This window comes from Dufourea novaeangliae, unplaced genomic scaffold, assembly GCF_001272555.1.
Source record: "Dufourea novaeangliae isolate 0120121106 unplaced genomic scaffold, ASM127255v1 scaffold89, whole genome shotgun sequence".
NCBI classification, from domain to species: Eukaryota; Metazoa; Arthropoda; class Insecta; order Hymenoptera; family Halictidae; genus Dufourea; species Dufourea novaeangliae.
This window is the reverse complement of record NW_015373988.1, coordinates 1,662,473-1,688,488: the sequence shown is the minus strand read 5'-3', so window position 1 is coordinate 1,688,488 and position 26,016 is coordinate 1,662,473. Positions and strand designations below refer to the sequence as shown.

The window sequence follows — 26,016 nt, the reverse complement described above, 5'->3', positions numbered from 1 at the left end:
TCATTGCCAGGCCTGTTTAATCATATCAGCCGCCTTTTCGCCTATCATATAAATGCCAGCGTTCACATGTCCCGTTGGCATAGCGGGCATTATCGAAGCGTCCACGACTCTCAAACCTTGGACACCGTACACTCTCAATTCTGGGTCTACGACAGCGTAAGGATCACTTTTAGGGCCCATTTTCACAGTGCCGATCTCGTGGTTCATCATCGACGGCAAGTGTTTAATCGCGCATCGCCAATAGTCGTCGCTGGCGAATTCGAACTGTTTGCATCCAGGGATTTTGATATCGTGCAGTTTGCTATTGTATTTCTTAAAAGAAGCTGTCCTCGAGACATTGATCGCGTGTTTGATCCCTTCCAGAATTATTTCCACGTCAGCCGGATGCGAGAAGAAGTTCGGCTCTATTTTAGGCGGTTCCAATGGGTCTTTCGATCTCAGGGTCAGCCTACCGACGCTCCGGGGGTTTTGCATGATAGGCCAGATAGACCAGGCGTCCCTGTTCTCGATAGGCTTGTAAACGGTGTTGTAGACCTCGTCGGATATCCTGAGCGCTTTTTTCAAGGGTATACCACCGTCAGAGTGCAAGGATCCCGACACGAATAAGAGTTCAACGTCCGGTCTGCTGTCCGGCGCGTATTTCGTTCTGACGAATGCTAGTGCCTCGGCTCCTCCTGGAAGCGACATCAGACCGTTTCTGTTCAGGAAGTATTCCACGAACACACTTGGTCTTGCTAATCTACTTTGTAGCAACGACACAGGTTGGTTCACCATGAACGTCAATCCGAGAAAACCGACGTGTTCGTACATATTGTACCCGACCTTCGAGTCCTGCACAACTTTGATCCCGAGTTCTTCTAAATGATCCTTGGGACCCACTCCAGATAACATTAGTAGCTTAGCGGAGTCTATCGTACCAGCTGATAGAATGACCTCTTTAGAGCAGAAGGCTCTCCTAGATTGGTTGTTCTGCATAAATTGGACGCCGAACGCGCGTTTATTGTCGTCCATTAGAACTTTGGTGACCGTCGCGCCGGTAACGATGTTCAGGTTCAACCTGTTCACCCGCAGATACGCTTTCGAGGCGCTGCACCTGGTTCCTTTGTCCAGGTTCGCTTGAATGTACGAAAAGCCAATTTGGTCCTCGCCGTTGTAGTCGACAATCTTGTAACCGAGCTCACGGCCAGCTTTCAGAAACGCCTTGGCCAGGTCCGTGTGGTATGGAACGTGCTCCACGCACAAGTAACCTTTGTCCCCGTGATACGTTGAGTTCTTGATACCTGAACACGATCGTGGTATTTAATTATCTGGTGTATTACTGAGTTTTACCTACTATACATTGCAGCTTCATTGTACGATAAGTACCCTCGCAAACAAACTCAGGTTTCGCCAGGGGGAAAAAGTGACGCAGAATGAATGAATGATTAGTTTTATAAAAATTGAAAGAAAAATAAATGTAATTGCAATTTTAGCAGCTGTTTTGTTGTTATAATAAATACATTCAAGTATTAATCCCTAACGTCCATAAATTCAACAATTCGTACATTCACTGGTTGGTTTACTCTACTCGATTTCTTGTCATACTTGAATATTTATTAGTAGAACCTCACTAATTCATTGGCGAAAGTTCGATAAAAATGTGATAATAAATAATTCAAAGTCTCAAAACTGGTCCCTCGCTAGTATTCTCGCTTATTCTACATGTGTGAATTGTGTTCACTACTTTGTCGGATAGACATCTTTAGGCCTGAGCTATTAATAAAAGTCTCTATCATATTAGAAACAGTTGCGGGTCTCAAACTTCTCGACTGACCTGACTGGAATTTTTCGAGATATTTGAAGCAACAATATTTATTCTTCAAGTAGAATTAATAAACGAGTCGATTTAGTAACTATAAACAAAGGGAGGTGAAGACCATTTAGGTGGGATAGGGACTGAGATAGTTTGTTGCTTTAGCTCTTAATTGTTCTATCTCCACTAGTTTCTAAACTGAGAAAACTGAGTTTAAAGTTTACGAATTTTAACACTAGAATTAGCAGCATTGAATGTATACTAAATTATATTGTAAAATATAATAATATACATAATCTACAGGACAATTTAGCATAATATAGTGTAACATAAAATCTACAGGAATTTACAAATCACTATAAAGTCCACCAAAAACACCATTATAATTTCAATAATCGTAAAATAAAAAATCTACGATCCTTTATTTCGATAGGTTCGGTAGTTCTAGTTTAAATATATTATACAAGCAAGAAAGTAGTAAAATAATCCAACACACTATAATACCATCTACTAAATAGCTATTTATTACAATATTTAACAAAATGTAACTTATTATGAACACAAATTTTTAATTGTTGTTAATATTTGGAGATACAACTATTAAGAAAAAAAAAACATTCAATGTTTCGGAGTTAGGACTAAAAAGAATATTTATTGGTTTCTAGGCTGAATTTTCTTTAGATATATTATGGTGAATTTGTATTCTTTGGACGAATCAGACGTAAATTAATTGACTAAATTTGTTTGAAAATTGGAGTTAGAACAACTTAGGCGACAAGTTGTCAGCCAATAGCGAAGCTCAACACTATTTTGACTAACTATTGAACGGACGATAGACGTTTCTTCGAACAATTGTTAAATATTGGAATTGTATATCATACCTGGAACGTCGAATCGTTCGCTTTTCTTATAATATGGCAATACATCGTTGTATGACCAGCCATCGTTTCCCAGCGCAGCCCAGACGTCGTAATCTAGCTTGCTTCCTCGAGTGTGGATCATGTAGTTAAGAGTGCTGGTGCCACCCAGAGCTTTGCCTCGTGGCCAGGAACATTGTCGATTGATCATCCCAAGACAGGCGTTTGCCTGAGGCTCCACATTGTAACCCCAGTTAAAGTTCGATAATTGGAAATACCCTACAAGAATTGGAATCTGGTGAAGAAGGGTTTCGGGGCCTCCTGCTTCCAGAAGAAGAACATTCCATTTTTTGTTCTCCGAGAGACGATTGGCCAGAACTGCGCCGGCTGAACCGGCGCCCACCACGATGAAGTCGTATCTATTATCGTTGGGATCGATCCTGTTTATTATTTGCGGCGGTGGTCCATAATTCCTCATCGCGTCCAGGAACGATTGTGATTCTCCATGGGAGACCAGGACGAATAACAGTAGTGCACCCAATAGACGAGCCATATTGCTGCAATATAATAAATTCGTAAATTGTATGCACTTGGTGTATGTTTAAATGTTGGTTACAAGTCGGAGAACATTGTTAACCCTTGTCTGGGCAAAGAAAATATTAACGGTTATTTAGCAATTGGAATACTCCTATTCTGACAGATTGGATGAACATACATAATTTTACTTTCATACTTTTCTGAAAGTGTTAGCTTTCCCTTCTTATGATATACCAAGTGTTGTTTTAGACAAGACCACAAACAATTGTACAAGGAAATTTAGAGATGGGTACCCCGTTGCCTGCAGAAGGGTTAATAGATATACAAGGTGCTTTTTCCGAATGAGGAAGCTTACGTCATCGATAGCTGGATGAACCAATGTGGTCATACCGCCATCACCAGACGCCAGATCTGTTTAGTTTCATGCTTCTTCTTTCAAGACCATAGGCATCCGAAGACCCTATCATAAATCCTTCGAAAGCCGAATAGCGGCGGACCAGTAAAAAATTTGACGATGTTTAACCCTTGATTATGGACGACTTGTCTCGGAGATGAATAATCCGACAAGGAATACTTTTATGATTAATCTTCTTTTTATTTCTGGTGTTTGCAGAATAGTCTATAGAAATAAGACCATATAAACATCGGCAGTTTGTGTATAAGTACCAAGATATTCGATTTTGTCCATCCTGTTATTATGCCACCACGTGATCGGTACAATGTTGTAATACGTAAATCGTTGAATTCCTCGCATGTCTCTTATTATCTCTAAATATTTTTTTTATTATTCCGGCGATATTTTCTATCTACGTTTACATTCAATTTAGTCAGCGTAGCTTCAAACATGTTTCATATTGGAAGTAATAAGATGGAGAAAGTCTAATACCTCAGGAATAATGAGTTTTAGAATACATGTACTGTAATATTTTTATGCTCAGAAATCGCTATTTTATGGAATTTGAGTGCAGAAACATTTGATATTCCATGTGGAAAAAGTAAAACTGATCTCTAGATCTTTTCGATGCTTCCAACTGTAAAGAAAGTATTGCCTCCATGTTATGTCTTTGTTACAATCATACAACTTTTGTAAGTAATGTTTTGTGGGACACCCTTTATATAGTTTTCATCAAGTCTTATTAAAAATAATTTCGAGGGTACACCTGCTGGGAATATATTAGATTAGCTTTGTCACGCTCGTTCGCTGAGTAATTGTCAATTTAACTAATTAATTTTGGCGCGACAGCCATAGGTAGAGTATACCCAACACAACGTTCTTTATTAATTCTGATGGGGTGATCCATTGGTCACGTTGTCCTGAACAATTTATTAACACTAATGGGCTGAAGCTACAACGTGCGTTTTCATCTAATCAATTTGATGAAAAGAAAGGAAACCGCAAATTCAGCATATACTTTTTTTCTCGAATATTGAAAATTCTGTGATGATACGTCGCAATCAGTAGGTACGTGTTATTTGTCTCAACAAGGCGAATGAAGATAAATAACTTCCAAAAGTAACATTTTTCATCGATATGAGTAGCAAATTACGCTACCACAATTTGTGACCGTGAATTTCAAGATGAACCAATTTACATCAGTCATTTGTTGAGTTGCAATAGGGTCATTCCACGCGATGTCGGACACTTTTTGGAGTAACATTTCGGATTTTGTTGGAACTTGGATATGTAGTCTTTAGTCATGTATAAACGTATTTCGAAGGATTGTTCAAAATTTGTTAAATTGTAAAATCAACAAATTTAAAAAATTTGTAAAATCCTTTGAAATGCGTTTATACATCACTAAAGAATACAACATACCCAAGTTTCAACAAAATTCGAAATATTACCCCAAAAAATGCCTGACATCACGTGGAATGAGCCAATATTGACAATGTGTCAGATTCGCGCGCTTCCACTACTGCACCATGCATAACAAGTCACCGATAAACGACTATATTTTCATTCATGCACCAAACCACATCGTGTAACTCGAGAATAAATCACTGAACTATAGACGTTATACCTACAATAAATTTTAATATCGTCGAACCTTTGTCACCCATAAAAAATCCAAAATTGCACTTGCTACTCTGCGCCGTGGAAGATTTTGTTAAAAAGGAGTGTAAATATTAATCGAACGAACGATTTGCTCATTTCCTAATGTCAAACTTTTTCGTAACAGTATCGTTATCAAATTGTTATTACCATAATCCTTGGAACGGCTTAACAAGTTGACTTCCGCCGCTATCGTAGAACTGGTGATGTTGCGAGGCTGCCGAAACTCCTTCTGAAGACCTAGTGTCCACTTTCCACTTCGAGATCCACTAGAGAAATGCGCTTTCTCGCGTCCGCTCATGTAATACCTGCCGGACTTGGGTAATGTTGACTTGGACATTGTCGACAACCCCTCCTCGTCTTCATCCGTTACCCAGGCTGCATCTGCTTTATCTCGCTCACGTTCCACTTTTATGATCGGAATATCGTGTATGCTGTTCCCATACACGAGCGTAATCATGCGCGACGCGCACGTGTCATTTTGGACTGGGACCAAATAAATTCGCCATTATTCCTCCTAACGTTCATTGCATCCCGCATGAATCTCGACGAATGCATATATTTACGGACAGTGATATGCAGTTGAATGATCTTCAGTTTCAAACTTCACGGTATAGCGAGTTCAAAATTATATTTTAACCATCATTCGTCCCTCATTTTCCCAACTTAATTTGTCCCTCGGTGTCAAATTGACCCAGTGATAAAAATTGATACAACGAAGTAATAAATAGTTAAATGTACAAATTCTGTAAAGTAATAATCACGAAGCCTCAGCTAAATTTACCTTTAAACAATCGGTCTGTGTAATATCGATATTTTCTACTTCAAAATAACAGGATACAACATATAGGTATATGTATGTCAGTCTCATAATATTCAAATAACGATTTAGGGGTCTACGCGTTAAAGGGTTAATGTCGAGCGTAAGATGTATTAAGAAAAATATTGAGCCAGCAAAATAACTAAGTAAAATAATTATGTACATTTATTGTATAGTAAACACAGATGGGTGACATTGTTATGTAGTTAAAAATTTTCGAGGAGTGATGAAGAATTAAAAAAATTGTTGTTCACTATTTATCGATGGCAAAATCTACATTTTTTGTATGTTTATTTTAATATCATACAAACATTGAAGAAAAGAAATCCCATGAAACTTGAAATGTTACAGGTATGACCAGTTACAGGTATGACCGGATTGAAAACTGGGTTATGTGGTCTTATATAATCCTGCATGAGAGGAATTGCAAACATAAGATTAAATAAATTACCAGTTACTATTCATTTTATCAGAGAAATCCCTGGATTACAAGTTGTCGCAGGTTTATTCTATTTTTTTTTTTGTAAGGGGTATGTTTATTTAACAAAATTTTAGTTAATAAATCACTCCAATGAAAATCCAAAAATGTTGGAGAAATTTTTATGAACTGCTTATTTTGTCTGGGGAAATTTACACTATCTTTTTACATTGTATTTCTGTGCAACTTTGACATCCTAATGCAAAGCACAACATTTTCTCTGATATTAATTATAACTAGACCACGTGTCTTATGCATTTATAGAATATGCAGGCATGTGAATCATACAGAAATAAATTTTCTGACAAGCAATAGTAGGTTTCAAATTTTCAGTTTAACTTAATAAATTGTTTAATGAATGACATAAATATTTTTTAAATTCTACATGCTGGGATCATTTCATAATACATATGTACATAGGACAAATTTGCATGAATATCTGCAGTTAAAGTACATCGAAATGATATGTTTGTGAATCACGTTGTCTACGTAGACATTCATTAATTATAATAGAATGTACCACTAATGGGTTATAAACTGTATTTCTAATTATAAGAGTCGACGTGCATAATCAGAGAACGTAATTACGTGGTAAGGTGCAAGAGTTTCCAGCCTATCCCTGACGCACTGGAATAAAATAAAAAAAAAGCTTTTTCATTTCGCAATATAATTTCCATGTATTTCAATATATTTGCATAAACATTGAAAAATAAGACTAGTACCTTTCATTTTTCTCTTTCATATCAGGGTTGAGTCGGAAATATTTCGATCTTACTACGTATCTCGTTACTCCAGATCTGTATGCAAAACGAATATTTTGAACACAGTTAATAAATTCGAAAGTATAAATAAAATTGCTCTCTTCTCATAAGGTTCTTTTTTTAAAAAGATAAATCTGATCCAAGTTATTCTCGATCTACTAAAAGTAACATTAAATTTACGGTAATATTACTCAGTCGCATAAAATAAAAAATATACAGTTTTAAACTTGATTTAAAAATTAATGAACTTCGATTAGATCTTAGTGAGTTCTCGTACTAAATCAATGGTTGGCGCCTACTTCCGATGTGCGTTACATAATTAGTTTCAAATTCGTTAGCAATTTAAATTCGAAAGTGAAATCACAAATTGAAAAGAAATTTACTCTGACTGGAATTAAAATTCTATCGGAATGAATTGGCCTGTCATATTTGCATTGAGAAAGTACGTACCCACCCGTTGTAAAGTATAATTCAGTGTTTTTTTCAATGTTCCAACATTGAGCGGCGCGGAATGTTTTAATTGCAACGAGAAAAGGAAGGAAGTTACGCAGTAATGCACGTATAAATATGCATATATATTGTATAACGAGATCTTTTAATATACTCGTGAAAGAACAATAAAAATTGCATGGACTCAAGTGATCGTTTATTTGTTAATTTTAAGAGACATTTACTTGTAACAGTAATCCGAGTCTTCCTTCCTGTAACAAAATCAGTCAACGTCTGTATGTCCTCTATATTAACTAAACTATAAAACAATCGTCTCAGAGATGAATAATCCGACAACGACTAACTTTGTGTAACACTTTTAACAACCAACCGAATGTTAATTTTCGTTATCGTCTTGGAAATTGGGCTCCACGTACTGTCAATTGAAGCTACTCAAACACGCCTAGAGCTTCCAAAATTCTCCACTAGCTGGTGATACTGAAAGTAAACTTCAAATTCGTCTCTGAGACGAGGGGTCTGTAATTAAGAGTTAAGCAAGCAACATGTAACGTATAAAACAGGATGGTATGGAAATGATCTTCCGTATGGCCAACGTTAATTCTGACAATTGGCATGATAATTAGGTGGTCAGATATCCCCATTCTTTTTTAACCATGTCCGACAATTTCTCCGCAATCATGAACACCGGAATATTCGTGTGTCCCGTTGGTATTTCCGGTATTATCGACGCGTCAGCCACTCTCAATCCTTTAATTCCGATCACCTGTAACATTGGAAAATTACACCGGTAATAACATTTTATGGTGATTGTAACCGAAAATTACTTTCCACGTTTTATAACACGATGAACTTTGTTGCAGTTTATACTACGTAACTAATCAGCTCGAGTGAAAGTTTAATACTTTGTACCAATAAAGTTGTCATAATGTTTTAGCCGTGATCTAATTAGTTTTTTGTATAATATCATTAATTGATCTATTAACGGCGCGTACGAGACAGGTTTTATAGGCTCCGATGTATCGTTACCGCACGTAAAAGATAAGTGAACTAATGGTAACCTTTAAGTGATCGGTAATCTCCCTGATTTACATTCCCGTTAATTGGTCGGTATGGAAGAATTTTTCACACTGTTTCCTTTTCTTTTTAATATCTTTATGTTTTTTCTTTCTATTTTTCCTTTAAGTTACAATCTAAGAATGTAATGTATTTATAATAAAAATTGTATTTATTCTGAATTCAGAATCTTCGTACCCAAATAATTATAATTTCGCAGTTTACTGTGTTCATATAAATTCTTCCAAGAAAAAGTAAATTCTTCTCTTGAAAACTTCATTCCTCGAGCAATTATAAAATGACTGTGAAGTGTTAAAATCTCGAAACTTGCCTGCACACTTCACTGATCTGTAAATGAAACTGAAGCGAATCGGAATTTCTGTGTTTGTCGTACCTTTAAAGTCGGATCGACGACAGCGGTGGGATCGGTGGCTGGGCCCATTTTACAACTGCCGCAATAATGATAAATAGTTAGGGTCTGCATTCTGGAGTTGCACAGCCAATAGTCGTCCGAATCGAAGGGATATTTCTCACACGCGGACACTGTTTTGTTGTAAAACGTCACGCCGAGCCTCCTCATAGATTCCGTTCTGCTAACCTTCAGGGCTACACGGATTCCCTTCACCAGAACTCTTATGTCTTCCGGATCGTTCAGGTAATTCGCGACGATTCGCGGTTTAACGTTCACGTCACTAGACCTCAATCGTATCTGACCGCGACTTTTCGGGCGCAGCAACATCGGGAATATTCCCCACGAGTAGGTGCTTTGGAACGACGAAAATTTGTCCATAATCTCTTTGTCGAACCCGAAATTGTCCATCGTCGCCTTGTACGTGTAAATTGAACTAACTAGAGAGATCAGCTCTATATTTGGAATCCCGTGGCGATTTTTCGGATCGTCCACGTCCACGAAAGCGATACCCTCGCAACCGCCACTGATCGTGAACGGACCGGTTTTGTGTAGGGTTTCGATAGGTCCAACATGTTGTACATTAGAACACTGACCGGCTGGTTAATCGTGAACGTTAATCCACCGTATACTATGTGATCCATGACATTGTCACCAACCCGCGAGTCCTTGATCACATTTATTCCGAGTTTCCTCAAGTGTTCGCCAGGACCGACCCCGGACAGCATGAGCAGTTGAGGGGATCCTATAGCTCCCGCGCACAGTATCACTTCTTTCCTAGAGTAAACCGATATGAGACGATTGTTCTTCATGAACTGTACACCGATCGCTCGTTTGCTTCGTTTGTTTATCAGTATCTTCTGCACCATACTCATCTTCGTCACGTGAAGGTTCCTCCGTCCTTTTCCCATAAGGTACGCTTTATTGCTGCTCATTCGGTATCCTTCACATGTGTTCGACTGTATCTGCGAGAACCCGATCAACTTCTCACTGTTATAATCCACCAGTGGATAACCTAATTCCTGGCCAGCATTTAGAAATGCGGCTAGCAGAGGGGTATGGTAAGGTGCGTAGTCTATGGTAACTGGACCCTTCGTGCCGTGATGCTTTTTGTCTTTTCTTAGCTCGGGTATCAGTATATTCTCGAGCTTTTTGAAATACTGCAACACGTCCTTGTAAGCCCAGCCAGTGTTGCCCATTTTAGCCCAATTGTCGTAGTCTTTCGGGCTACCTCTGGTGGCGATCATGTAATTCAAAACGCTACTGCCGCCCATCACCTTGCCTCTGGGCCACTTGCATTTATGGCCCCTCATCCCCATGCAGTATCGATCGGACGGTTCTGTCTCGTATTTCCAATTGATCTCGTCCACGTCCTGCAGGAACGACGCCAGAATGGGAATGTCCATTAGCAAGGTCTCCTCGGGACCTGCCTCGATCAAAAGAATTGTAGCATCACTGATCTCGCTGAGCCTGGAGGCTATCGTAGCACCGGCTGTCCCAGCCCCGACCACGATGAAGTCGTACTGGGAGTTCGGTGTCGGCGTCATGTCCGGCTGAGCTTTCTGCTGGTACAGCTGATCGTTGTAGAGAAAATTCAACGCGCCCATTCCCGCGCCGAATATGTTATCGGTCATGGAGGAGTTGAAGTCGTCGAAGCCATAGAGATTCGCGTACTTTTGTTTACGTTGAGCGCATACGTGCGACCGACGATCGAAAATCGCGCAATGAACGAGCACCAGGAAAAGAATACGCGTAACTCCGAAGATCGAGATGACGTTCCGGTTCATACTGAACGGTTTTTAGCAGGAAAATTGGAAATGAGAGCTTCTCGCCATCGGTCGGCGTATATATGCACAGACGCGATGCGACGGTGTCCTTTTTTCCCCATGAATATGACCGGGTGTTATTTTCATATTTGTGTGGCGATTACAGTTTACGTGTATCGATGTTAAAATTATCTGTTTATGATTTATTATTACAGCTCGGCTGGTTTCGTTTATGTGCATGATTATTCAGTAGATGTTCGGATGGTTATGGGGCTTAGGAATATATTACGGAATGACGAATTGTGTACACGCTGGGTGATTAGTAATGAAAATTTTATGAAATTTTATTATTATCGTTATTGTTTATTAATGAATTGGTTGCCAATATTGATTTTTTAAATTTAAACATATTCTATTCGATTAAGATATAATTTTCGTTCTCTTTACTACCAATCCCCCGTTATTATTATTTTATCACGCCCTTTATCGTACTTATTATAGTAAATTATCGTTTTACAATGGACATTTCTTGTTTATTAAAATATTACCTTTCTTAAAAAATAAAGTTCTTGGGAGGTGGTACATTTTTGTTATTGTATCAAAAAGAAAAGACGATAACGTGATTCTTGACGTACTTTGAGAGGGGCAATGGAATTTCGCACGAAAGAACACGTCAGAAGTATTTCCGTCAGGTCAAGAAAGGAACTCCGGTTAAACGTAATTAAGCTTGAAACCTCAATACTGTCATCTGTGAATCGAAAGTGTAACATGTGAATGATAGGAACGTTCAGAATTGACATAGAAATAATCTATCGATTTCGAATAAGAGTGATTTCTCAATTATGAATAAACTACTACATATCTCGTAGCACAAAAATATTGAAAAAATATTTTTTTAGCCACACTTTTTAATATGAAATAAATATTGAATCCAAATATTGTATACATAAACAGGAAATATAAATGTATGTTTTAAATAAAAAAATAAATATAAATATCTATGTATTAACTGTATATTGAGTACTTTGACTATTAGATTGGCATTAATTATATTCAGAGACATTTTTTAATTTTACTCTTTATTCTAATTTCTAACTCCAATTTTTAAAAATTAGGTATTCATTCATTTAATTTGTAGAATTTTTTTATCGTTTGGAAACGTCTATGAGTGTGTTGAAATTGAACTAAAGGAAGGAAATACTTTAAAATAATGAAATACTTATTTCAAGTTACATGTAAAGCTTTGTAATGCTATTTTTATCACTTCAATCTTATATTTTTATTTAAGAAACAGGTAACTCGATGTATTGTTCAATATGATCCTTCCTATGTAGAGTGAAGAGTATTATATGATTAATGTCATAATATAAGTTTTCGAAATTTTCTTCTAACTTATCGTTAGCTTCGTGATCAATTTCTCAGAAATTTCCATGATCCATTCTGGTCCAGCGATGATTCATTTTAGGGTATTTACCTGCATAAGTTTCTTTTTCCAGGGTCTTCCGCCATCAGAATGTGCGTATTGAAACTAAGGTTAAAATTGGAGGTAGACTTTTGTACATTGTTCCCTAGACGATCTCATTGTTCTGTAACTAATCACTTATACAATCGGTATACGTATGAAATTAACAAGTTTGCCAGAATTGATTTCAACAGGTTTAACCTTTCGTAGCATTGTGTATTTTATCAAATTTATCATTTAAACGGCGCATTAAACTTTGCACGAAAACAAAAAAATGTATATGAAATAGTTATTTTATGGTCCTTTATTTAATTACAGTTTTATAACAACAACGGTACAAATTATGGCACTTAGACAGCAAGAATTAACCTGAGATAAATGTCAGTTTTGTTAAGAATAATTTGTTAAACAATATCGTAACCGAAGATAAATTGAAATATTACAAATTTTGCATAAAGTGTTGCGAAAAAACAACTCATTCTAATTACAATATCGACCGTGCATATTTTTCAGTTTGATATTAAGTATTTAATCTAAGGTATTTAATCTTTAAGATCTACAGAAACTGTTGTGTTTCTCAATGCAGGAAAACGACGGCGGATGAACGTATATATTTATTGGAAATGTCCAACCTTTGCACGGAATGAGTTAAAGGATGAAAATAACAATCTGAATATTCATGTGTAATTTCCTTATTTGAACAAGACTCATACAATAATATTCAAAGATTTCCTTTCAAACCGCAATTTCTAAATCGGAGAGACCGCAGACATTCATTATTCGGTGAAAAATATACAAAGATACCTATCTTTATTTGGCTGAAGCGACAATTTGACCAGTACTCATTTTGACTGCTTTGGCACTTCTAGTGTTAAAACAAATGTTATAATCGAAGATTTTTTTGAAACTCGAAGAAATTCCTAGGTCTTTCTCCGTTCACATTTTCTGCGAACATCTTAACAATAACATTTACAATGATGATAACAACGCCTTATTTCTATATACATTATGTACATTGCGTTCAATAGTACTTGTTCCTATTACCATGTACACGCTGGCGGAAAGGATAGGCTCATCGAAGCTTTAGTCACATCGTGTGGGAGTTGGCGGAAAATTGGTCCGCTTGTGTCCGTTCGATCGATCGAAGCGGCAGACGCGTTCACTGTTCTGATGATAATTGGTAACCAATACAACATTAAAGAAAATATTTTCAGAAATTAGAAGTTTATCGCCTTTGTTTGGTTCAGCCTCCAACAATGTCAATTTTCTTCTTAAAGAAGAAAATGTCTTTAAATCAGTACTATTAAGAGAATTTGTAATGACCATTATCATTGATAAACGTTTTTCACTTATTAGTTCATGTAAATAGAGTACATCTGAGCTGTGATATCCGATTGATAGATCATTGCGTCGTGTTGTTATATTATTCGAAAATTACAGGCCTAGATAAGCTCAGATATATGTTAAATCGGTGGGAAATAAATGACCAGTTGCCATTTACATCGTTCGAGCATTAATGTCAGCTTTATAATGTCTAATACACATCAACATAAAGAACGAAAAAAGTTCAACACTTTTTCATAATAACGCGGACTTGTCTGATAGGTCATTTATTTTCTATCATTCTAATACCTACATGAATCACATGTGACGAATGTACATACAGTACTTCAGGGGATCGTTCCACAACGATTCATTATAATATATGAATGGTAATTCGTGATACTTCATTTATACAAGGTGAGACATTTAAATCGATCCCCATAAATATCTTCAAAAACATCGATGATACCGAGAAATGTTTCAAATAAAAATTAAATGGTTCCGAGAGGAAAATAATTTATTGTATTTTTTCTTTCAGCTGGACGTGTGGAGGACATAAGAAGGTCCAATTTGTTTTTTCAAATGGAATCATATATATTTTTTGATGCATTAGTCGATGCAGCTCGTCATGCCCTATAAAAAAAAAACTATTTATGCTAAGAGACCATTAGTTTAGGAAATATTTTAGTTTTAATATTACCAGGTAGTATTAGTAATATCATGTTTACTTTCATGAAATTGATATTCAAAGGCACGTCTTTCGGCTTGAACGCAGAGACTTACTCGGTCTCTAAATAACCTGTGTTGTTCAGATGCCATGCATACAGGCATAAAAATAGTAGATGTCACGCGTACTAACTATATCGTAATTTCCTAACTTTACGTAAATTAAAATATCTCCTAACCTAATGGTCTTTTGGCATAAATAGTGTTATACTTCTTTATGAGGAATGACGAATTGTATTAATTAACTCATTAAAAACTATATGACTCTATAAAAAAAAAAAACAAATTTGACATTAATATGTCCTCCACACGTCCAGCTGAAAGAAAAAGTACAATAAATTATTTTCCTTGTATACATTCATGATTGATCAGTTGACGTCACGAATTATTCCAATTGTCAGAAGAGTGTGGCTCTAATAACAAGGAAGAGAAAAAGTGACGTAGGATAAGGGCTTCCTAGCATTTAGTAAATTTATTTCAAGTACTGAAATAAATGTTAAAATGCATGGTAATTTGGAATAAATTTCAGAAACGTCCAAATTCAAATGGTAGAAAGTCTTTTCCCTACGCCACTTTTTTCCCTAGCGGAAGTCGAGTTTGCTCGTGGGTGTATGTACAAGTCTAGCACCGGTCAGTTATTTTTATAATAAAATGTCCAACAGTAACAGTTCAACGTACCACAACATCAGCGTCCAACTTTCGTTTGACTTACACTACATACATATTTCACACAGATATGATCGTGCCTTACATTCTCACACATAAGTTCGGCACTAAACACTTCCACCAACACTTATTCACCGCGTTCTGTTCCGGAAATGTAGGAAAATCGGATTGTCAGAGTTTCCTGGTCTCGAAAGTCAACCAATCGTTTTTTATAAGATCCGCGCCCTTCTCACCGATCATAATGACCGGGGCGTTTGTGTTTCCGCTGGAAATCCTCGGCATAATAGAAGCGTCAATCACTCTCAGTCCTCCTATACCGTAGACTCTCAGTCTCGAGTCGACGACAGCTTCTGGATCGTCGGGTGGTCCCATTTTCGTGGTTCCAACAGGATGATAGATCGTCATGGAGATATGACGAATATGACACTCCCAGTAAGCGTCCGTGGCGAACTTCAGATGTTTGCAGCCTGGCAGCTTGACGCGATGCATCCTCGACCCGAATTGTTTGAAAACCTTCGCCTCGCTGACGCGCACAGCGAGTTTAGCACCTTCGACGAGAGTAGCGATGTCCAAAGGATCGGAAAAGTAGTTTGCGTTGATCAGTGGGCTGTGAAAAGGATTGGAACTCCGCAATCGAACTGTACCACGCGATCTGGGCCTTAAAAGAAGAGGCATTATGGTCCAGGCGTCTTTATTCGCTATAGGCCTGTAGACGGTGTTGTAAACCTCGTCGGTGATGCCGAGAACCTTTCTGACTTGAATCCCCGCGTCGGAGTTTATCGACGCGGGTGCCATGTGGAACTGAATATCCGGATAATCCATCGATTGATTCGCGTATTTTGTGTTGACAAAGGCAAAGCCCTCGACGCCGCCAAGGGTTGTCATCGGACCCCTGCCATTAGCCACGTAGTGCATCGTTACTGGAGCGGCCTGGAAGCGGTCCTGCACTATAGCCACGGGTTTATCGATGAGGAACGTCAAGCCACCCATTCCAACGTGATCCTGAAGGTTCTCACCGACCGGCAGATCCTTTATCACCGGAATACCAACGTGTTGCAAATGGTCTTTGGGGCCTATACCGGAGAGCATCAGGATCTGAGGACTGTTGATCGCACCGGCCGCAAGAATCACTTCCTTTCGCGCTCGGACGATCTGCCTGCGGCCATCTCGAACGAATTCCACGCCAGTTGCTCGCATTGTTATAGGATCGATTAAGACCCTGGTGACGTGAGAGTTCATAGCCGTGTGAATGTTCCGTCGCAGCCTAACAGGACGAAGAAACGCTTTCGCCGTGGAGCATCTGCTACCTCGGCGAATGGTGCCCTGGGCTATCATGAATCCCGTCTGACGTTCCCCGTTTATGTCCCTGTTCTCGTACCCAATCTCGACACCAGCTTGAACGAAAGCCACCACCAGAGGTGTCTTCCACGGCGATTCCTGTACCGTCAGGTAGCCACCTGTGGAATGGTAAGGACTCTTCTGAAGATAGGGATTCCGATTGTCCTCGGACTTTTTGAAGTAGTACAACGCCTGGTCGAATCCCCAACCAGGATTACCCAGCGATTCCCAGTGATCGTAATCGTGTCGGTTCCCGCGAACGTAGAGCATGTAGTTCAGGACACTGGATCCACCCAGAACTTTGCCACGAGGCCAGTTGCATCGACCACCTTTCATCGCCAGGCAAGCTCTCCCGGTTGGTTCGGTCTTGTATTTCCAGTCTAGTTTCGTTAATTGCAAGTAAGCCGCCAACGAGGGTACGTCGGTTACCTCGTTCTCATCTGGACCGGCCTCGAGCAACAACACATTCCAATTCGGAATTTCCGAAAGTCTGCTGGCGACTACCGCCCCCGATGATCCTCCTCCCACCACGATGAAGTCGTATTCCGGGTGCAAAGGGTATCTGTCGATGGGCCGACTTTCCGGATCCAATTGATCGTAACGGTAATAGGACAGGCCTGCTATCAACAAAGGAATCAGCCACAGGCTTGTGCCCATTAGTCCCAGGGCACCCTTCAAGGCCGATGTAACTACTATCGTGCTGAAAACCATCCTTCTTTAAATTGAAATTTCGAACGAATTAACAGGCTTTCGCGTGTCTTTGATAGCTTGCGTCTCATTACGCGCGTCGCGGTGTTCGATTGTTAGAAAATGTCTGGTGGTCGCGTGCCGATTTTCTCGATCCTGTGTACTGCGAACGGTGCGTAGATGTGAGTGTTCTTCATCGTGTCCCTAGCACCCTTGCCAGATCGTTCATGGAGATCTTCGTCTTTCTGTAATGAAATAATGAATAGTAAGAATCAGAAATCTAGATAACTTATCATTATTTTGCTAATTACTATACTATTACTTGTGTGTAAAATATAAAAATATCAGGGGGTAGTTTTAGTATCTTGTTTTCAAGGTCGTTTGAAGGTCAACTTGATTTTCTCAAATGAAACGAGGAACAATTAAATTGGGACGAATTTAATAATAACGCCTAACCAGACCATTAAGTATGTTAAAGTGAAATTGAGAAACAGTGAATTTTTTGTTTGAAAAAACAGCTAAACGTAAGGGCATGTTACCCTGTCGTTTACTTGAGTTCGTACTTAGCAGAGATAGTTTTCGAATGAATTGGAACCATCTAGGATTCCGACAAAAAATTTCTTCAAACGTTGTTCATTATGAAGAATTAAATATGATCTTAGCAATCATTTTATTTTTGTTTAAATCTGCTAACATCGTACGTATAACAAAGTATGTATTAAGTATTTGCATTCCCATCATAGAAAGGCTTAATCTTTATTATTTTAAATTCTATTTTGTGAATTTTAAAAAGATAATCATGAATGAATTGAGATTTTGAATTTCGTATGATTCAAAAAACTCGAAGAGAGTAAAAGCAGATTGAAACTTAACATTAATTCAACATTTTTTGGGGTGAAAATTTCTCAGAAATTCAGTGATAATAATTGCAAAAGTGAGAAATAACTTTTATATCGTAATAAAAGGAAACCTTTATGCTAACCAGATAGAATATTACACAGGAAACAATCTAGAACCAAAATGTCGGCTAGGTAATTCAAAACACTTAGTTACTTCCGTCGTACCATTTGGGACAGTTTTCACAATCGAAGGACTTTCATTGAACCAGCAATCGACTTCTAACAATTTCCAATTGAATTTTTGCGCCTTGTTATCCACATCAGGCATTTAACGTTTTTCAATCGTTAATGGAAAATAAATAAACAGAGCTCTAAATAATCAGCGTGAGTGGATTCGTGTTTGGGTGGAATGTGATTGCAGGTCGGACGATACGGAAGGAAGGAAGAAGAAAGCTGCAGGAAATATCAAGCATTTTAATTACCGGCCGGCCGAGTTACTCGGCTGACTAGGTTTAATTTAACGCCGGCCACGGGTTAGCGGCATCGTCGCCGTTAACTCCGAGCAACAAATTGACGAAGTTATGTCGTCGCCGTTGGAAAACCGAGATGGTGATCTCATAACGGGGGAAAGGAGAAAGTGTTTCACCGATGTAAACCTCTGCCACGCTCGTTTCCTTCTACGAGGCTCCCAGTTGGTTACGTTACGTGTTGCCTCTGTCTCACTCTCTATCCCTCTCTCCTTCTGTCCTCTGTTCTTCGCCGTCGTTACGAGCCTTCATGACCGTGAAAATGATTTTAGTAGAAGATCAGGAAGCAGACGTACTATTTCGCCATTAACCAGGCCATTATCGAACGAATTAAAGGTTGTGTCGTGAACTAGCTTCGGGCATAATTGCAATAAACTTTTATTTGATAGAAAAACACGGTAAATAATTATTTGTTATTCGTTTATTTATTATGCGAATTATTTATTAACACTAACTGTGGAATTTTGTTTTGGTAAATTTGTAACCATTTGATTCCTTCATTCTAATAATCTAAGAAACTATTCATTAGATGTCATTTCATCAATACCGTAATCCGAATCAGTACAAATACTTTTCTTTTGTCATAATGACAAATAATTCAAATTAATATATGTGGAATATTATGATGATCTTGTTGAGGAAAGAATCGTACTGTTGTAAATGGAATAAATTGTATATTATTCGAGAATAATGAATATACACGGATTTCACTTTTTATTCGTTAATTCATTAATCAGATTGAAATTTTGCCTAACATTTCCGTGAATTGTCATTTTATCTTTTCAACGCGTTAAATATCACGTAATATAATGATTATTTTTGAAAATATCATAAACATAGCGAAACAGAATTACCAATTTTTCTTGTGTATTTTTACTGTGTCAGAAATATCGAGTAATGCATGTTTTGTGGAATTAAAACGGGTTTAAAAATATGTTCATCGTATCCTGTAATTAGTTTGATTGTTCAAAACAATTAGAGGAATACTAGTTCAAGTGGTTCTGCTGCACTAGGCTAGCGAAAGTAGCGGAAAAGGAAACGAATGCTATAGATTTGATAAATTGACATCTTTTACATACGATACAAACACCTATGTACGCTTTTCTTTTTTTTTTTATAGAAACTTTCCAGGAACTATTCGCCATATGTATTGGCTGTAATACATCAATATGCGTTACGAAGAATAGCACGTTTCATTTTTCTCACGAAAAACAACACGTTTGCCTTCGTAGTCACGAGAAATATCACGTTTTGTTTTTCGCCGCGGGAAGTAGAATCTTTGAATAATTGGCTACGAAAACAAACATATTTCATCTGTCACTGTGTCTGGGTAATTTGCCACGAAAAGTAGCATGTATCGTTTGTAGCGATTTCAATTATGTGGATTAAAATTTTCATACTTTTTTTCCATTCAAAGATTAGATGGAGTTTATTAAACAATACTTTCAAAGTTTGAATTATTCGCTACGAAATGCATTTCAACGATTTAAAGTGACATCACGTTGGATCTTTTGTCGGAGAATCCAAATTGCTATACTTCGCGACGAAACAGTACAATATGTTACGCAATTAAAAATATAATATCGATATCAATGTTAATTTCAAAATAGTACACGGTGGATATTTACGGTATCCCGTAAATTGATTCGAAAACTGAGAAACGCGAAGAGGAAGAAAGTGAATACAGGCGATGGTAAAACTGGCAAATACATACTGCACGAGCCGGTAAAAAACTTCCACGTGTATCTCGATCGCGGAAATACACGGCGGGAACATAGCTCGCGCGAGCGTTTGAAATTACACTTTTCCATCGTTCACGGCCGTCGAATGCGGCACGCGCATTTTCCTTCGGAGAATGAAAAAAAAAAAAAGGCGCAACTCTCGTCGTTCGAGAAAGTTTCAGGAGGACCGTTTCAAATCAGATCTGTTTGCCATAACACGGAAAACACTGTCGAACGATGGTTGCTGGGTAGAAGAAAATACGAAAGAGAAACGCGTTGCGGGCCGTGGTTCGATCCCATAGAGTTCTCAAGTTTAGATCCTCGTGAATAACGCCGCCATTGGGGTTTATGGTTCAATCGTGAATCGAAGTACAAATAAATTTTACATTTTATGCATTTATAGCGTATACAGTGTGTCTCACGAACTCTGTCCACTTAAATATCTTGGTTATTTCAAACAATACGAGAAAATGTTACTGTAAGAAGTTGTAGGGTTTAAGAAAGTACATAATATGGTATAAATGGTATTCTTGCAAGCGGAGGCGTAGAAAAGATCTAGAGGTCACCTTTGTTTTTTTAATTAGAATGCCAAATTTTGTATGCTCGACTTCGATAGATTGGCGTATTCTGTGTATAAAAGTAGGGGAAAGGTGTCTAAAACGATCCCTTTAAGGCATAATTTATATAAAAAATATATAATAGAGCAAATTAATTTTTTCTTATTTACATTTCCATAATTATGAACAGTCTTGTTCATTAACGTAGCGACAAAAGTTGATTAACTTATGTCTTTTGAATACATTAATTAAAGTGAATACAAATTTGCTTCACTTCCGGTCGTCTGGTCGTCTCTCTTAATTCGATGTGTTTAATATCCGAAGGAGGTAGGAATGGCATAGAAAGTTGTGTGATTTTGCGTGAATTTCGTCAGTTATGCAATGATATAAAACCGGTCTCAAATATTTCAAATGAAAAGGCAGACGTAACCACTCATCGTCACTTTCGACATTTCAATATAGAAAACTCTGTCCTGGAGTGAAAACTGCACTTGTTTTCTTATACATCACCATATATTCATTTTATTTGTTCATCTGAAATATCATTTGTGGGCAATGTAAATTTATTTACATTTCTTTATAACTTATCTACATATTATTTCATTTTCTGTTTTAAATTGCAGATGTTTAACACTTTCAATACCAAATAAGTCCCTTGCACAACGTCGGTCGAGTCAGCAACGTCTCTTTTAACAAAATTAACGACAGTAATAAACTAAATTTATTCCATCAAACATTTTCTCTTTAAATATTAATCCTTAGCTTCAAGTCAAAGGATGCGTTAACCAAACATTTTGGTGACATGGTGGAACAAAGTATTGATAAATTTTTACTAAATAATGCTTACGTGCAGTCAAAAACAATTTCCGTCATTGATAACAGTTATTTATAACCAATATTATTTTCGTAGCCAATAATGGTTAGTCGCAACTAAAAAAATTTCCATCGATAATTGTTATTGGTAGCCAACAAAAATTTTAATCGTCTTTAATAGTTATTCGTAACCAGAATAGTTAAAATTCCATGTTTCTTAATCACGTCACTTTTTGAAAAATTTCTTCGAGATTTTTTTTCTACGAAGTAATCTAACTAACACCTGAGCAACGAAGACTACCTCGATATTCTGGGATATTGTACTTCCGGCTGCCGCCATGAATATTTCACTATTTGAAATCTACCGTAGTCTCGATGTTTAATTCACGTTCCGCCGCAGCTCCATTTTCCTATCGAGCATCGTCATAAATGCCACTTACTCTTGCACAATCAATTACGCTCCTTGAATTTCCCCGCGCGTAATCACGGTGTCCACTTGTGTCTACTTATTTATCCCCCTCTGTCCACATACTTTACAACGAGTGTGCCACCTTGTCGCATCGAAGTGACAATAAGTTTCACGGTTAAGGTGTCAGACCAGTGTAACGATGTGAAAAAATCGAAATTTCTCCTTTGTAATTTTCAGTACTTTATAATCTTAAAAACATGTCCCTGAAATATTTTTTTGCTTCTATATTTTTTTTGATCTTTGAATTCTTAACGTGATTCTTTAAATATTCTAGATAAGTAAACAATAGTGTATCAAAGGAATAATTTCGAAGACTTTTCTAATATGAATTTAAATTAGGTCATGACTAAATTAGCTGAATTAAGTTATGAAGTCTTTCTTTAGTCACAACATTCAGCAGATGTTTCCCCAATGAAAAATCATTTTTTGTGCTACTGGTAGCTCCTTCTGATTGTACATTCACTACTGCCCATAAGTCGCTGGACGCTTCATTGTAATTTTACCTTAAACGTCCATCAGACACCTTTCACAACAGTTCAATAAAAGTTAGAAGATAATAAGCAGCTGCAAATTATGCAACACTTTCCACAGTCGGCCAATCGCAATACACTTGAAAGGCCGTGACATTAAGCAGCCATGAAAATTAAGCACGCGCGTCGAAAGTCAACGAAAACTATTACCAAGAAAACCAGAAAACGATTACAGTTGAATTAATTGAGAAATGTTTAAAAACAAATTCACCAACAAACTTATATATTTAATGCGAACATTTAATAAAGAAAAATAAATTGCAGATTTTCAAGAATATTTGAAACACACAAGTACAATACACTGTGTGGCATAACTATAAAACCACCTAAAACCTTTCAATCCTTATGTATTGTGGTTAAAATAAAAACAAACCACTTTTTTTTTCTAGGAAAAGTAGGATCTATCCTTTTCTGGAGAAACATTAGTTCTCAACACGATTTCAGACATGGCATAGTTGGTCCGTTTTTATTTTAACCACAATACATAAGAATCGAAATTTTCAAGGCGGTATATAGTCATGCCACACAGTGTATGTTTTCTTTACAATTTAAACAGAACATTCACTTTACAATTTCACTGATTGTATAGCACTAATTCCACAGTCTTACGAGCAGAAGCGTACTTTACGTTCTAATTATATGTAATTTCAATTGAGGCACTTCTTACAGGTTCACTTCAATATAAAGCACACTCGCACACATTAACCGTACACGAAAAAAGTTCAATATTTCATAATAACTACATCCCTTGCACCACATTGACTACTATTCTAAACACATAAAATCTTAGTTCAGTAGTCTCTATACAGTATTCCCTCAGAAAACTCCTCAGTAAATTCGACAAATGTCCCATTTTACCCATAAATAGTAGCATAGTTCCTCCCAGAGCAACAGTTCCCGCGCGATCACGGGACCAGCTGTCCTTCCATCGAATTAGTTAATCGTCGGACGAGCTCACCCGCCGAACTTTCTCTGACGTCAGGAATCCTCTATATGTATACGATTCTCAGATTCCATTCGAATTCATGCCACACATACCTTCAATCCACTCAATCAGTTTTCCTCTATCGACGATCCTCCCGTCAAATCCATCCGTCTGTCGGAACTTTGACCTTCGTCCCGATCGATCGACGATTTCCCATCGTGTCACCTTTGTCTGTATAGTGTGCCTTACAGAACTAAAGATAGAGTTTTGATAGAATTGTTTGATGTCACTTTTTGGTTCAGGCGACGGGGAATGAAATAATTTCGGCGATTCGATCGAGCACACCGGTAACGATAGGATTGCCTTGTGACCGTCAGGGCGCACCGGTAATGACACTCGGAAGAACGTTACGGTACTGTACCGACACAACAATCCCCTACTCATTTCACTCTCACCCGTCCTTGTCGGTCCGGGCCGATGACTGAGTTTCTTCGTCCTTCCCGGTGCTCCCAACCGTACTTTGGCAGTGAAAGTATATTCTCTTCCTGTGGTTACCTACGCACACCTATCCCCCACCCGCCTCACAGAATGTGGTAACCGGCCTTACACTAACGCAGCCATTAACCGACCATGCACATGCCATGTGTGTTACGCTCAGTCGACGTCTACGTAGCACGATGGAATGGGCGTTCTGGGTTGGGGAAAAATACATGGATTATTTATATTCCGGTTCGTATGGCTCTTGTGTACCATGTGTTTACGACTTGGAAAAGAATTTTTTTGAAGAACCAATCGATTTTATTGATGTACAGTAAAGCCTCGGTGAGTGTTCGAAGGCTCCTCGGCACTGACACGGACAGGTCTCCAGGTGTAGTGTTGATTTTTTAATGAGGTCTGGCGTAGCGATAGAGGTTGGAAGTCTGAAGCCAATGATATTTATTTCAGTTATATACGTCCATTAGTTTATGAAATGTTTAATGCTAAGTACAGGGTGTTTCTGAATATTGATTTGGGTCAAATTGACTCAGTTTTACAACTACACTTGATAAAGGACGTGTGACAACAAAGGGGTAAACCTTTTTCTTTGTGTGTAGTGTGATTTATATGATGGACGGACACTTGATTTTTATCATTGTGCAGGGCCTGTCCCAAAAATAAACGAACTTTTTAAAAATAATAAGGTACAGAACATTTTTGGGGGAAAAACCTCCTCGACACTGACAAGGAGATGAACCCCAGGTGTAACGCTGACTTTTTAATGACGTTTAGCACAGTGATAGAGCTTGAGGAAAGATCCAAGTTAAGTATATTGTTTTTTTTTTTCATGACAAAGTAACGAAAAATAAAAAAGTCTTATCGTTGCCTTTAGCGTTTTTGTACCGATACGCAGACTATTAATCTTTATTTGGGTCCCACAATTTCAGCCATCGCGATAACAAGTTCATGATAAGAAAGCCGCTAGCGTGTTACATTTTTTTAGATTTTTTTTTAAATAAGCCAGTATTGAGTTCCTAGGTGAACCTCCACTAGTGAGGATGAAGCAGAAGCATTTAACCTAGAGATCTTTCCTTTCATTTATCGAGAATTTACTGTAGAAAGGTCACAATTCGCCCGTATCATCGACAACTGTCGTTTGCATTTTCACTTGCAGATTATTCTGCGTTCGGTGATACGAGCCAGTCGTTTCTAGATTATTTCGCTTCCGGTGATATATCGTGTGCACGCGGAATATTCCGCTTACGAATGCAGGTGCGTGAAATTTCGAAATCGCGTCCGATAAATGCATTTTACTCCTACACAATTAACACGTTCACTGCGGCAGTTCCTATCTGGCTCCAATAAATATTATATTATTACAACAGTACTCAGCTGCCTAATCCAATTTTGTTAAGGTCTACTTACCGCACTTAATATTTTTACCAACATTGATGCCCTGTATTTTGGCATAATCAAAAAACAGGCACCTACGGTTTATCAGTTTTGATAAGAGCTAGATGGACTACAAAACGCACAGGAATATTTCATTTTTTGGAACAATAGTAAAAAATGTTCCCTTGTTAGTATTCTATCTATTTTCTCTAGGGGAACGCGATTATATAAGTAACGAGGAAATTAACAAGAGCAGTGATAATTATTAAAGATAATAGACGCTTCAGAAACGTGCCGTCGTCCCGAATGTGTTAAACTTAACACTTTCGCTACGATTTTCTTTTTCAAGTCTGCTAAACGTAGACGTACCACCGCGTCATCAAGTTCGCGACTGAGTGCCAATTACTTAATACACTATGCCTTCACGACTCTGACAGTTAGTGTTTGCAGAACACGTTTAACGTTCTCTTCCAATCTAATACAATTGGCTTTCTAGCCACGAACGAATTTCTGGTCTTTCTGGTAAGATGACACAATAAGATAGATGGAACGCTATAAATGGCGTGCACAGCGGAAATCGATAAAGAA

The 26,016-nt window shown here is 37.8% G+C and overlaps 3 protein-coding genes across 3 annotated transcripts; all 3 read right to left on the bottom strand.

Moving 5' to 3' along the window:
- LOC107187444 (glucose dehydrogenase [FAD, quinone]-like) lies at positions 1 to 3,202 on the bottom strand. Its single transcript, XM_015575549.1, has 2 exons — positions 2,674 to 3,202; positions 1 to 1,280 (listed from the first exon to the last, which is right to left on the bottom strand). Exons 1-2 carry the CDS (start codon positions 3,200 to 3,202, stop codon positions 1 to 3), a joined length of 1,809 nt encoding a protein of 602 aa, XP_015431035.1.
- Positions 3,203 to 8,346: 5,144 nt separating this feature from the next.
- Positions 8,347 to 10,817, bottom strand: LOC107187598 (glucose dehydrogenase [FAD, quinone]-like). Its single transcript, XM_015575725.1, is given in 3 exon segments — positions 8,347 to 8,511; positions 9,196 to 9,785; positions 9,788 to 10,817. Coding segments are annotated over 3 exon segments (1,764 nt in total). The 3' UTR covers positions 8,347 to 8,367.
- A 4,507-nt stretch (positions 10,818 to 15,324) lies between these two features.
- Positions 15,325 to 17,202, bottom strand: LOC107187443 (glucose dehydrogenase [FAD, quinone]-like). The gene has a single exon (XM_015575547.1). It carries the CDS (start codon positions 17,200 to 17,202, stop codon positions 15,325 to 15,327), a length of 1,878 nt encoding a protein of 625 aa, XP_015431033.1.
- Between the last annotated feature and the right edge of the window lie 8,814 nt (positions 17,203 to 26,016).